General features: G+C 37.3%; 1 protein-coding gene across 8 annotated transcripts in view; it reads right to left on the reverse strand.

Annotated features, from left to right (window-relative positions):
- LOC149531528 (sulfate transporter 4.1, chloroplastic-like) overlaps nt 1-15,931 on the reverse strand; it is a 220,521-nt gene that overhangs the window by 158,906 nt on the left and 45,684 nt on the right. For 4 of the 8 annotated variants that reach the window (XM_089811875.1, XM_089811878.1, XM_089811879.1 and 1 more), the window contains exons 5-6: nt 5,346-5,411; nt 5,045-5,152 (exon numbers count right to left, since the gene is read on the reverse strand). In XM_089811875.1, coding sequence (XP_089668001.1) covers nt 5,045-5,152; nt 5,346-5,411 — 174 coding nt within the window. Of the gene's footprint in view, nt 1-5,044; nt 5,153-5,333; nt 5,412-15,931 lie in introns of all 8 variants that reach the window. The other 4 variants (XM_089811872.1, XM_089811877.1, XM_089811873.1 and 1 more) reach the window with 1 other exon arrangement.

Raw genomic sequence — 15,931 nt, forward strand, 5'->3', positions numbered from 1 at the left:
CAAGCCTCTTGTTCCAATGAAATTTCACCATCAGTCTTTCTTAGTCAAAACATTTATTTAGAGGCATGCTTTCATTCATTATTCGTTACCCACATTACTTAATAAAAAAATTAAGAAGACATGCAGAAAAAAGAAAACAGGTATAATAATATCCTCATTTTCAACACTACTTGTAAGTCAGACGTCATAAAGGTAAGGAAACCAAGGACTCGGTGCAAAATCAAAAATCTAATATAATGTACAAAGCTAGCAAATGCCAAAGCTGAAATGTATGTGGCCCATACTCAAAAATTTCTAAGTTCAGATTAGAGATTGTTGATGATGAATCACATGCCCGTTTTTTCTGTGTTCTCATATTCAGTGAAGAAGTGTAAGCACTACAATATGTAGAAAACTACAATTCCTAATAAGCAAGGTATAAGAACGCAAATCTCCAAATGAAACAGTTTGTACCAGATTCAATTTATTTCGTACACAATTACAAAAGGGCAGAGCACCAGAAAGAAAGGCGTAGGTGTCCAGTAAATTTTATAGAGATGATTGATTTTCATAACAAAACAAGAACAATTAACAACTGACACAATAGACGTCAGCACGCAGGCCAAGTCTTGAATACAAATTCAAAACTGGCACCATGGAACTGTTCTAGTTAAAAGTAGTGTATGAAGAGAGGAGGATAGTTAAGGCACCACCAAAATATCTTCAAAAGAATGATAAATGTTTCAACTTTAAATCCTAATCAAGTTGATCCTCCTTTGGCAATGCAATAGTATCACTAACCAGCACTACCATGAAATTTGTACAACGAATTCTTTAAAAAATATAAAATTGTAAAAATCTTCCGCTTAAAAAGTTGAAAGAAATTGGATTACTTTGATGTCTTTTAGAGGCCTATGTTTATTTCTCCTGCAAATGTGCAATTAATAATGTAACATTAGATAATAACAAAATAAACAAAAGACTAACTGAATGAGTATAACAAATGCCTTTTAGTAATCAATGCTATTTATTTAAAATTGCAATGCTAGCATGTACTTCTATTGGATAGCTTGTACCCACTCCAAAAAAACACAAGTTCAGCAGAGGCGACCCGTGCATCCCACTAGCACTACATTTTCTATAGATATGTGGGTTGGGTACCCATAAAGGAATATGTTGTCACAAAAGTTTGCACCCATGCTTGGGAATTGACCCCCAAGAACCCTTGTGGAAATAGCCAAGAGTGTAACTTACACGTTGAGGCCAAATCTTTGGAGAAGGATTGCTTCCTTACAATCAGGATGCACCTATATTACTTCTTTTGAAGAGAAGGGAGAAGGATTGCATGAAAATAAATGCAAAAAGGGAAATGCGGTGATGCACCAGATTCAATATGTAGTTTCTCCCTGCCTATAGCTGCATAATCCATCAACAAAACATACACAAGTCTCTCTTCTAACCAATCTCTAAAATCTCAAATGTCAATCAGAGTTCAGACAATGCTGAAAGGAAATTAAATTTCACAGTACAACAGCTACAAACAAGATTGGTACAACACATAAGCTGGATATAGAAAAGAATACTTTCAGAAATAAATACAAGACATTATGAACAATATAACTGATTGTGAGAAGAGGTAAATAGTAGACGTTCCATTAACGCAAAGCATAGGAAAATTACAATTGCAGAGGAAAAGTTGTGGCCAAAGAACCAAAGGAAAGAACCCAAAAAATATCTACAAGCAATGCCTTTATAGACTAGGCATAATTCAAATTGCAACTTGAAGTTCAAATGCCAACCATAGTGGAGTGACGTTATAGAGCACAACAATAAATATATATCAGAACAAATTTGGTCTTGTATGCAACTTGATCCATGGAACTGGCAAGAAAAGCCAAATGAATACATCTAGCAAACGTAAGGGACACAAATATCCCTGCAAGTAATAAAAAGGCATGGAGTGCATTGGTGTTGCGTTTACAAGATCAAGAGAAGTTAATCGGAATTGAATAATCAGTCTCAGTGATATGTTGATGCCGCAAACAGTCAAATTGGGTTGCTGGCAAAAACTATCGAGACAGTTAACACGACGCGTTAACACACCCCGCACACTGGTAAGAAACACTATCACGCAAGTATAATAGACATGGGCCACCAGTAGAAATGAGATCTATTTGAAGAAGATACTGATTAGAATGACCTGCCCAGATGCAGCACTGAATACCCTTAATGCAAGATTAAAACACAATCATTGATCAAAAGCTCTTGATCAAACAGTTGACTTGGCTTCATAATGAACAGCATTGAGAAGAACGAAAAAACTAGGAAATGGTGAAAGGTTTCGCCATTTTGCACACTTATATTTTCCTCCTTGCAAAACTGCGAAAAGTGGATAACACGACATGTTATCCCATTCCGTAGAGTTGACCTGTTGACAATCACCATTTCGCAAGGACCTGAACAAACTGGTGCGAAGATTCAAAAGAAACCTGTTCGGTCGATCATTGTGAAGATGCACAACATAAAATTTGATAATATGTGGCAAAAGCATTGGCCCACATCATTTAACAGTTGATCAGAGACAACATGGAAAAAACCTTGACTGATTTCACCATTTCGAAAAGAGGCAAAAATGAACCCTATGAAATTGAAGAACAAGGATAATACGAAGGTTAGTCGTGAACAACATGACGTGTTAACCCACTGTGATAAAATTCAGCCCATGATGAAATATCTCAAATCAGTTATCTGTGATGGGCTGAATGGGGGCAAAAATAGCCAAAATGCGTAGCGAGCAGGGCACTCCCAAGGGCTTCTAAAGGCTCCAACATGTCGTGAGTGAATAAACTATAACAAATTGCTTTCATAAAGGTAAGAGTAGCAAAACATCGGAAAACAATCACTATGCCTCAATATTACTAGTATAAATCTTCATTTTTCTCCCAACACACTTTGCCCAGCCATTTTTTTTCATTTTGAAAGGTAGCTAAGTTTTTAAAAGGAAATCAATCACAAAGTGTTGACGGGCTGAAGATAACTTGCACAAAGGAGATCCCATTGAAAGATAATATCCACTCAAGCGACATATAAAACATATCAGATTAGTTGCAGAGTTGTGGAAACTACAAACGCATATTTCTCAGCTGTACACTTCAGGAGAGGTTTTGACGTCATCTACAGCTCAGGGTCTCGTCATTCAGATTGGATCAGGGAAAAATTCAATTTCATAATCACAGTTCAGAAGGTTCACCGGTGTTTCTTATCAAGTTTTGGGCTACCAAACTTAGCCAAACCATCCAGGTAAGCTCATCATTTTCCTGCTGGCCGTACAGACCTGGGCAGCACTCGACATCAGCCTTGGTAGTATAATTTGTAGCACAACAGAGGTATTTTGTGTCAAGATTCTTCAGGATTAATCAAAAGACATAGCTTGGAATGGTATAAATTCATCAACAACCATATTTATGCAATACATACCTGGTACAGTTTCTCATATTGTTTATTTGGTAGAAATAATAGAAAGACCAGAATTATTTCAGTTTAATTTGCATTTGATTTATAGATATTTCATTTCAGTTTGGTCTCTTTTAATTCACATTTCATATTGCAAAAAAAGACAAAATATCAAAATATCAGAAAATAAAAAATACTCAAAGAAACCCAGACTTCCTTCATAAGCTGGTCAAAAAGTCAGAAAAACCCATCAATTATTACCTTGTTAGCCGTAAAATCCTATTCAAGATTTTTCAGCGTTATATTTTTTTATGGTCCGCTGTTTATTTCACACACAAAATATGACAATGCTCAGGAAACTATCACTGTGAAAAATCATTGATTATTTATCATAATCAGTTGCTTGTATTTTATTACTGTCGTTTCTTAAGTCTTTCCTTGGCATGTATATGGTTGTTTCTGGAGTGGGCTCTTATTCTATGTGCAGACCTTTCTTTTGATCAAAAACATCATCAAATATACAAAAACTTATTAACCTGGTATGCTCACAGGTACAAAATAGCAATATCTATTCAAGAGCACAGAAGTGTCATCAAATGGCCATTTCTATCACATTACTGTGTGTCAGGGATAATAACTATGCTTGAAAAAACAGAAACATGCAGGTAGGTATGACAATTCCTTCATCGTATCGTTTAGTGACTGATACTTTTGACTGGGACACTGGAAACTGTACAAACTATTGCATTTATATCTCTGTATATTCATGGTTACTGAATACAGACTATCGAGACCCTCTGCTCCTTATACTGAGCTCTCCTTGAAGTTCTGCAGTGTGATTTCTGTGACACGCACTATGGGTGGCATAGAAGTATTCTGCCTCATGTAATGTTTTCTTCGTAGCACTGAAGAATGATGACATGGTTAGGAGTTGTAACAGATGAGTGCTGCACTTTAGACATGTGACAATATTTCCAGACTGGTCCCAATGCATGTTCTGGTGTACTAAAGGAACAGTTGAGAGTATATCAGGTGCATAAATATCTTTCTTGAGACTTGTTTATTACTGCTGCACCATGTGTATCAGTTCCTACATCTCTGCATTAAATACCATCATTCTGTTTGATTAAGTTTTCAATTTAAGGGCACTAGACAAAACCACGCAAACATAGAAAACCAAATAGCAGTGCAAATGAATACAGAACAACAACTCTTTGATGACATTCCTGAATTTGAAACATTGTAAGAAGGTGCAATTAAACAGGGGAATTTACAAAATCACATCCACCTACTAGTTTTACTGTTTTACATAAGATTATTTTTCCATCAACAGGCACCATAATTGACTCTTGTACAACTCTTCCAACCATATGAAACTTGCAGAGATCAATAAGATCACAATTTTGTCAGTTTTTGAGTTACTTACACTACAAACTCAAGCAAAAATATAATTGACGAGTGAGTAAAAATTTTCATAACATAATTGAGTGAAAGGTGACACATTAGTAGCCTGGAAAAAGTTTAGTCTCACCTCAAATTCCCAATTTACCAAACAAAATAAGCTTTCTTAGCTATCCAACTCAATAAAATTTAATTTTAACCCCCATCTTACCACGCTAATAGACTTTGGGTGGAAAATTTTCACAATTACTGTTCCTAAAATAACTGCTGTAAGAGGTCCTGCTGCTCGCAAGAATCTAAGATATTTCCATCTTTTTCCCTGAAAATAAGATCAAGATAGAGACTTACATGAACATGGTCAATCTAACTCGTCTTAGGGAATCAAATTAGATAAAGCTAGTAAACTGGAAATGATATAAATCAATTGCTAGCACATCTTTCAGAATGAAGTAAAATCATGTCTAAGGAATTATAACAAGTTGAGAGAACATTTTACCCACAATAATCCCTACCAAATGTTTCATTATTAGGAGAATTGACAGCATAATAGAGCCCATCACAAATGGAGGCCATGAAAACTGCAAAAGTGAAACAATATTAAAACGAGATCTACAAAGAGAGTAAAACTACACATGTATAGAAACAGTACACATTATCTTACAGTAGAATTTATATAAGCAGAATTTTTTAACCAAATATTATTGATTTTTTTTAAATAAGGAAACATGTTAAAAAGGTAATAGCTGAAATTTCCTCAGCCCACTCTTAGATTTTCTGACCTTAAACCACCGTGAATTGGACACCACTCAAAATATCACATGAATGTACTTTGCCATATCACATTCTTTAGCTTTCACCTTGGCTATCCCTTATCACTCATGATTTGATCTGTCACTCCAAGCTGTCTATTTTTGTGAATGTTTGCAACCTCACTTCATATGATGGCATTTGGTTTTAATGCAAGGAACATTACTACCCTTGTAACTTTCACCACAATCAGTCTTCTCATTACTTCATCTTGTGATCTATCTTCAACAACTATGTATGATAGGTGACCTACATTGCTCACCCACAATAACATAGCCTTGATAATGGTGCATTGCATGCTAACTTCATGGCAATTTGTGCTCTTTGCTTGTCATTCTTAGACATCACTTATCCCTCTTTGTGATTGCATACAAATGCCCACTATGTTTGTGCTTCTAGCTCCTAGCCTCTAATATGGTTACAACATATTTCATCCTTAGATTCTAATTTCACTTCCTTCAGTAGAAAATTTGAACACATTCTTGATCAAAATGGCATGCACAAGCATTGGTAAGATTATGCCTTTTGATATCCTAGTAATGGAAAGTCACTTGATCATCAACGATCTTTTCATTTGTCTCCTTGCCTACTATAATATAAGCCTATCTATGCAACTTGATTTATCTCTCACATATTAGACTTGTGGCCCTACTTGGGATGTCCTACGAAGTCTATCATCTAACTGTCTTGGCATCACATCTATCAACAACTCGCTACTATTCATTTGTTCTAGAGTTGCCTACTAACTTGATTGAAGCCTTGCAAATGGGACCGGAGATGCATAAAAAAATGAGTTAACTCACCTTCGTCTACCCTAACTTCAACAAAGGATTTTTCAAGCTTTTAGCATGTAGATCTAATTGCAGCCTAGACTTATTCATCTTCACTCTAGTTTCAAAAGTAAACGTGATGTCCTTGATTTCTTTCCTTCTTTAATACCATGCATGGAAACACTCTATGCTCACTCGGTGGCTCCAATAGTTTGTTGGATGCCACTTCTTAAAAATAGTTCATCACCAACCAGTTTGTTCTTATGGTTATCAAGTTATCAACATGTTTTCCATGTGTGTTAGCATTGGCAAGTCACATTATTATCATTTGTGGCCTATTTCTAGTTTCCATCACTTTGGTTATTACTTGTTTGTCCCAACATCATTGCTCCTAGCTAGCCAATCTCTAGTCAAGTCCAACTTCTCTTTGGTCTTTGTTGTAGGCTTCACATGAGGTCATGTCTTATGAATAACGTTTATGTCTTTTTATCACTCTTTCTGTTAGTAATATACTAATAAAATGTGAGAATGGTAGATCAAATTAGAAAATTCCAAGGTTGCATGGGAACTCGTACCCACATCCCTAGTACTCGTACCCACGTACCGGGTACACGTATCCCACGTACTGGGTGCTCGGTGGAGAGCATCATAGCTAAGGACCTTGATTAAGATTCTGATTTTTTTTGTTTTTTTTGTTTTTGTATTAGCTTGTTGTTTATCAAACTTAATTCAATACCAAATCAGTTTGAAACTTTGATACTCATTAACAATAAACTTTATCACTGTTCAAGCCATAAGTTTATCATTTGCAATATGCCATTGTCATATGGTTTAGGATCTTCTTGTTCATGTTTAAAGTCTGCCTTCTTTGTTATGCATCTAAGCATTTATCATGTATTATTATTTCAAACATATAGCAAATCTGAAACTGAAAACAGTACATTACATTTGAAAACTTTATCACTGTTCTTGTTTTGAAAAACCATTGTCATGACTCATAATTTCAGATTTTTTATAAATATAAAAGTATAATTTTTAAATAAGTTTGACATACCCAAGTACCTCCGTCCCCTATTATGAAAAATACTTTAAACATTCAGCAATAGCATATATATATATATATATATTCCGTCCCCTATTATGAAAAATATTTTAAACATTCAGCAATAGCATGCATATATATATATATATATATATATATATATATATATATATATATATATATATTTGACTACAGATATTTTGATTTTTATATTTTCTATAAAATATTAATTATATAGAAAAAAAATTTAGGCATACACACGTACCCCCGTCCCCTATTTTGAAAAATATGTGTACCCGTACCCGTTCCCGTACCCGTTCTTGTTCCCATACCCACGTACCCATGCAACCTTCGAAAATTCAAATAAAACATAAAATAACATTATTTAATATATTATTATATACTACTAAATTGTTGACCATTTCGGAAAATTACATTGCATGTGTTGGCTTATAATGCCACTTGATTTCCTTGCAAACAGAATCTACTCAACAACGACTCTAATCAACCATCAAAAAGAAATAACAAAATTATTTTCTGATATGTAGCTTTATATTGTAACTAACATTAATGATTAATGCTAAGTTTTATTTATTTCTTAATTGCTACTAACCTATAATTACCAAACTTTGGTGTAATATTCCAGAATTCCCCACTTATTACATCAAATCTTAACAAAGTACAAAACATTGCATGGACTAAACACAAGAAGCAATCTAGAAATTTAATGAACCAACTTCGCTAAATCTCCTTACTCAAGAAAAATGCACTGAACTGATCGAATCAGTGAATTTCCTGACTATTGAACAAAATTTGTGAATAAAGACATACTCAACTATTCATAAGTATACCACTACTCGTGTGAAAACTACCCACAAGAATATTGTTCTGCATGTGAGTCAAAGGAAACTCAACTATCCACAATGAGAAAAACACAAGCCAGGAATAATCGAGATATACTCAACTATCCATGGCAACAAAACTATCCAAACATACCCAACTATCCACAAATACACACCTCCAAGCCTATGGATTGAAATATACACACAACTATCCATAAACAGAAATGACCAAGTCTACGGATTGAAACATACTCAACCAATCATTGATACACAACATGAAACAACCTTGCTCCAAGAAGAGACGCACATGTATCTCTAAGTGTGAAGCTAGCTCAAGATGACAAGAATCCTCAAAACTTCAATGCCTCTGGTTTGTAAGTCCCCTTCTAAATTCACACTGCCAATCTCTAGTCTTATCTAGATAGTATTAATCTTAGTTAAATGATTTGTGTGAAATTTTAAAAAATTTAAGCACACTTGGCGAGTTTATCCCAACCCCCTTTCTTATCGGCCGCTCTTTCCCTTGACACTAACATGTTCCTTAGTTATGTACCCATTACAGGCAGCACCTATATGAGCAGGAGCAATGCAACAACTGTACCATCATAAGAACAAAATAATCTCTTCTCCAACAATCTGCATAAGTATGTACACATATGATCTGTCCCACCTTATTGTATAAGTAGGCATCATGCTTGTCAAACTCTCTCCTAGGCATATCTAGGTTTTATTAACTCATTTCAAACACCATAAGAAGTCACACTAAGCTTGTTCAATCTCCTGCAATTGATTGGACCCTTTTCAGATTTTTTGAGGCCAATCTATAGCACCACCACGTGACAAAAAAAAAAGTATTTGTGATGCACAACAATATTATGCTACAGCAACACACTCCACGTCTTTTTTTGAGGTACTTCAACAGTATTTTACTTAACTTCAATATCTTTGGGCCTTTTTCAGGCTTTCTTTCGGATTGTTGTGACATCTAAATCATATTAAAACTTAGATATTGGTTCATTAAAAAAGAATGAGCTACCAATAGCAGTGGTGGGAAAGGTCAAACCTCTCTTCCTCGCAGATGGCTTAAACATCACACACTAAAGCTTGATTCCTAAGTCAAAGTTGACTTATTTTCCTGTGCTTGACTTCTTCTTTAGTGTATGATGTTTAAGGGTGGCCTTACCAAGACAAGAGAGGGGCATCCATGCTGCTGCCCCATCAGTAGCTTCAGCATTCATTTCACTTCCACCAGTGGTGTAAACCATATAAGGGCCTATAAACTATTGTAAACCTTAACCTCATTCTAATGTGGGTATTATGCAATTCAGGGCTTTGATATTCTTAAAAAGCAATCTTGAACATGATTCTTAGAAAGCAATCTTGAACATGATGATTAAAAAAAACCAATGCTCTCATTGTTTAGAATCATACAATAGACTAGAGGGGCTTCTTTTGATCAATGTTGAGATTACACATTCATGTTTCTACTCTTGCTCAAACCTAAAACATATTAGGGAAGCCAATAATTCATCTCCTAGTTTGCATCGGAGACATACGTTGGAAACCTTGTACCTTCATCCAACCCTACTCTTCCTCTCTGCACTAGGACTATCCAATCAAGTAAACTGGTAAGTGCTTGGTCAAGGAGCTGTTAGACATCCATACATGGGTCATGAGTACCTTCTTACCTTTTTCCATCACTTGGCCATTAAACTCCAAGACCAGGGATAGTGAACTACAACCCTATGTTACTTTTGAGGTTATCTTTACAAAAGAGTCATTCTTGAAGCAGGGTGTTCCGAGGAACATTTATAGCTCGCCTTTATTTCAATTTTGCAAAATATTGGTTTATGATCATTGATTCTGATTTGGCTTTACATAGGTTTCTTAAAGAAAGGATTTAGCAAGCATTCTGGGTCAAATGAGTATTTGCTTGCGTTAATTTTATTTTACATTTTAAATAATTCCAAACAGAATTAGTCTTAAGTTGGTCGTACGGTGGACCACTAATGGACCGTACGGTAATATCACTGGCTGTGCGGTGGTCTTAAGTTGGCCGTACGGTGATGTGTAATGGATATCTGCTAAGACACTCGTAAGGTGACTAGTCGTACACCAAGAGATTTGTCTGTATGGTGGGATAGGGATGGAGTATGAAGCCGTACATTCAAAGGTGTATCCGTACGAATTGCAAGGTGATGTGGTACAGAATGAGGAGCAATGAAAGTGAATCTACTATGAAGATAGGATGTTGCATACGCAATGAATGAAGGATGGATTATTCACAAAGGGATCAATGAAGGTTGTACGATAGCCTAGAGAGGTCGTACGAAGACACTCAATGGATACATAGAGTTGTACAATAATCGATACTAAAATTTATGCCAAAAGAATACTGGAACACCAAATAATTTTCGCACAAGTATGGAAGAACATTCACCAAATTGATAGAATTGCAATAATGAAAGCACTCCAAATTGTTGGATATAGATCAGTTGAACACCGACGGAATAAGGTGAGAGTTGAATCCCACCGAAACCATTCAAGCCAAATAGAGAAGATCTTTCATTTCTGAAATGGCGGATAATGCCGAACTCCAACAGGAATCCATAGTACAGAGAGATATGATCCAAAAGCATACCTACAAACCTCTACATGCCACACGTAAATACCTGTCAGGAAAAGCTTTCCAAGGTTGTACAAAGTTAGCCAACGGTGACACAAACTACGAAGACTAAATAAAAAAAATGGGTCCAAGATAAAATAAATCAATCGGCCCATTACAAAGATCAAATGAGTACATTTATTTTTATGACGGGGACATTACAGCCCTCCCGTCCCAAAATTTGCTTGTCCCCAAGCAAGTGCAGTGCCGAGTGTTGGAGGATGTGTTTGCCTTCCCATGTCGCATAATCCAGCGGTAGATGTCACCGACATATCAAGAACTCCCTGATGGTTCAGTTCCGCAGGACCCTTTCACGTACTTCAAGAATCTCAGCAGGTTCCAGGATGAGTTTCCCCTCCTCGTTGAGTGGTGGAAGGTCGGTAGTGACGATGATGTTTTTCTCGATAGCCTTCTTCAGACAGGAAACATGAAAGACATTGTGAATGCGGCTACCTTCCAGAAGCTCCAGTTCGTATGCTACTTCACCAATGCGACGGATCACGCGGTAGGGACCATAAAATCGTGGCTTTAGTTTCTCCTTCCCTGTTCCCCTAAATGAGGATTGTCGGTATGGCTAAAGCCAAAGATAGACCAGATCCCTCACTCCGAAACTCCTCTCTATCTGATGTCTGTCGGTGTACACCTTCTATCAATTTTGTGCCTGCTGCAGATTTTCTTTCAAGCTCCTCAGAATGTCTTGTCCTTCATGAAGCCAATCCTTCGCCCTAGGAGCACGGCTATCACCCAAAACTGTATCAATGGAGAGTGGTTCGTGCCTATACAGAGCTTTGAACGACGCCATTCTGATCGACATGTGATACATGGTATTGTAGCAGTACTCCCCGAGATGGATCCATTTCACCCATGCGCATTGTTGTGCTAAGACGTAGTTCCGTAGGTAGCCTTTGCGCCATTTGTTCACAATTTCAGTTTGGCCATCCGTCTGTGGGTGGTAGCTTGTGCTCGGTGATAATTCAGTCCCTGCCATCCGAAATAGTTCAATCCAGAAGATACTGACGAGTCGTCCATCCCGATCATTGACAATGTTTCGGGGTAACCCGTGCAGGCGAAAGACTTCTCTGAAAAATAGTTCGACGACCTGTGCAACCTGAAGGTCCGAGGGGACAGCAAAGAAGTGAGCTTACTTTGTCAATCTATCAACTACCACGAAGATGCAATCCTTTCCATTCACCCTGGGAAGACCTATTATGAAGTCCATTGATATACTTTCCCACTTATGTTCAAGAATCGGCAGAGGTTGTAACAGTCTGGCAGGAAGAGTGTGTTCGGATTTGTTCTGTTGACAAACAGTACATTCTCTGACAAGCTGCAACACGTCCTCTTTCAGTCCCTTCCATGAAAATCTCTCCCGAATACTTCTGTAGGTCTTAAGGAAGCCGAGATGTCCTGCCAGGGGGGAGTCATGCACTTCCTTCAAGATCTTCTGCTTCAGCTTGGATTCTGGCACTAGGTAGATTCGATCCTTATAATAAATGATATCATTCACCACCCTATAACGATCATCGTGGATGTAACCATCCATTATCTCACAGGCAAATGTATTTTTGAAATATTCCACCAACAATTGCGCCTTCCAATCAGCTGAGATCCGATCCAGTGAGCAAATGGTGGGTTTTTTGGACAAGGCATCTGCAACGACATTGTTTTTCCCTTTTACATATTCAATGTCAAAATTAAAAGATTGAACTTTTCTTACCAATTTTTGTTGCCGTTCGTTCAAGTCCCGCTGCTCCAAGAAATATTTTAGACTATTGTGATCCGTACGGACAACAAACTTGGCACCAACCAGATACTGTCGAAACTTGGTCAGTGCGTGTACAATGGCCAACATTTCTTTGTCATAAATAAAGTACAGGCGTTCTACTGGTGTAAGCTTCCTGCTCTCATAGATGATGGGGTGTCTGTCCTGCATCAAAACTGCTCCAATGCCTTCCCTTGACGTGTCACATTCCAAAATGAACAGTCGAGTGAAGTCAGGCAGTGCCAGAACTAGGCAAGTGCTCATGGCCTCTTTTAGCTTATCAAATGTGAATTGTGCTTCTTCGTTCCACTGGAAAGCCCCTTTCTTCGTCAGATCCGTTAAAGGCACACTGAGCTGAGAAAAACCTTTGACGAATCTTCTGTAGTAACTACACAACCCGAAGAACCCTCGCAGATCCGTGAGAGATTTTGGGGGACGCCAATCAAGGATAGCTTGAATCTTCTCCTAGTGCACTTGAACCCTGTATTGACTGACGACATGCCCCAAGTATAATATCTCTATCATTCTGAACTCACATTTGGACTGTTTGGCAAATAGGGATTGTTCTTCCATGATACTCAAAACCTTGTTCAAATGTTTCAGGTGCTCCTCCCACGTCCTACTATAAATGAGGAGATCATCAAAGAATACCAACAAATACCTACGCAACTGTTTGTTAAAGATGCAGTTCATGCATGACTGGAATGTAGCAGGTGTGTTGGTCAGACCAAATGGCATGACCAGGAACTCATAGTGTCCATAATGGCAACGGAAGGCCGTTTTCTCCACATCCTCTTCCCTCATTCGGATCTAGTGCTATTCGGAATGGATATCTATTTTTGAAAAATAGACCGCACCATGTAGTTCATCCAGCAACTCGTTTATCCTCGGGATGGGGTACCTGTTCTTTATTGTCCTTTTATTCAGAGCACGATAGCCTACACACATGCGCAACATTCTGTCCTTCTTGACCCAACACCACGGATGATGCGAACAGGCTAGAATTGGGACGAATCCATCCCTTCTCGAGCAACTCCTGAATCGTCTGCTCACTCTCATCTTTGACCTTCTTGGGGTGGCGGTACGGTGTGGTTATGACAAGTTTCGCCCCTGATTCCAACTCTATTGTGTGCTCAAATCCTCGATGCAATGGCATGCCAGGAGGAATATTCATGAAAACCTTTTCATGCCTACTTAAAATATCCTGAAGCTCCTTATCCTATGGAGGTGTTTGGTGCCCCTTTATAGGTTTCGCCGAGATGAAGCATTGCGCAGTCCACGCAACATCATCGTGTTGCAGGATTGCCTCCATCCGATGCATAGACACTTCCTTCGGTCCTTCATTTGCCATCCCTCGAAGGACCACCTTCTTCCCTTCAGCCACGAAAGTGAAGTCCATTTGCTTGAAACTCTGAGTGTACTCATCAAGCATCTCCATCCACTGTATGCCAAGAATGACTTCCATGTCGGTGAGGTCCACTATGAAAAAGTCCTCCATCACCGTATGATTCGCCATCGTGATGCTCAGCTGATGAACAAGGTGTGTGCAGGGTAGGAACGTCCCTCTAGCAACCTTGACCCGGAAGTCGGCATGTGCCTCTGCCGGAAGATTTCTTCGCTTTACCAAGGAGGAGTTTATGAAATTCAATGTAGCATCGCTATCCAACAACTCAGTTTATATATTATGTAAAGTAGGTAAATAAGATAGTTTCTACTATCTTCTTTAGATTCTTATTAGAAAGTTTCTATTTAGTAAATTTGTAAATTCTTCATAATGATCATTTTGAACATTTGTTAATAAATAAATTATTTTTAACAATTACTTCTCAATAACAGGGATATTATCAACAGTGACGTGGCAAGATGCTTATTTGCAAATAGGTTCCCTTTCAGTGTTATTTTCTCCTCGTATTGGAAGATATTGGAAAGTGTCAACGAAACTCCAAGAGGGTATAAGGTCTCGGTTATGAGAAAGTATGGACTAGCTTATTCGATAGAGAGATCAAGGAAGTTGAGGACGCATTAAAGCTTGTAAGGAATTCATAAATTGAAACATGGGTATCAATTGTTTCAAATGGGTGGAAAGATGCAATAAATCATCCCTTGATCAATGTCATAGAGGTGTCCCCTAAAGGGGCAATATTTTTGAAATTTGTGGATTGTGAGTGGCAAGTACAAGATGGGTCATTTATTGCTAATGTTCTTATCTTTGCCATTGAACAAGTGGGACCTAGAAACATGTTCAAGTCATAACTTACAATGAATAGAATAGTATAGTTGTTGGTTTGTTGGTTAACGAGCGATATTAGAATATCTTTTTGACACCTTATGCAGTCCACTCACTCAATCTTATGCTACAAAAGTTTGGGAACAAATCAAGTGGATCAAAAAGATGTATGCAGAGATTGAGGATATCCAAATCTTTGTCACAAACCACCACATAACTCAAGGACTTTTTAGATTATTCTCACATTTAGAGCTATTGAAGGTAAGTGAATTTGAAGTAGTAATTATATTTTTAAAAACTTAAATTAGAATTTACATTTTTTGATTGTGTAACTTTTTTTAAGTTTGTCTCTAACAGTTGTGTTTTTTTGCTCTAATTTTTGTTACAAGTTGTTGACACTGGTTTTACACCAAACTTAATCATCTTAAGAGGACTTGTGAAAGTGAAAGTGGCACTTTGCAATATGGTAATCAGCAATAATTGGTCTATATAGAGGCAAAGCAATACTAAGAGAGCAATAAAAATCAAGCAGAGGATATTGGATGACTAATAGTAGGAAAATGTGGAGTATCTCCTTAAGTTCACCAAGTTATTGTAAAGTTTCTGCAAATTCTTTGGACTGAATAAAGAATTGATTCTACCTTCTCTATCTTTTTATAACTTGTTGTGAGTAACTTCAGATCATTGCCTTTCACTGGATTAGAAATGTAAATCAGAATTCTGTCTTTTACTTCTACAATTCGTATGAGGGCAGTAATGACTAAGGAACAGACTTGTATTGATCTTGTGTGTCCTTAGACTTCATCCTTACCCTCTATAAGTATAGGAGTCAAGGGACATGTCCTCTTCCAAAAATCATTTGCCTAACCTCTAGAAGTCGGTGACTTTCTAGGAAAAATTAGATATTAATCACAAACCAAACAATGGTGTTAGATTAGTATTAAACTAAACCTCTAAGGATAGACGCCGATCTTACAAAAGAA

Source organism: Cupressus sempervirens, chromosome 11 (genome assembly GCF_028749045.1).
Source record: "Cupressus sempervirens isolate cs-2001-9-10 chromosome 11, ASM2874904v1, whole genome shotgun sequence".
In the NCBI taxonomy this organism is placed as follows: domain Eukaryota; kingdom Viridiplantae; phylum Streptophyta; class Pinopsida; order Cupressales; family Cupressaceae; genus Cupressus; species Cupressus sempervirens.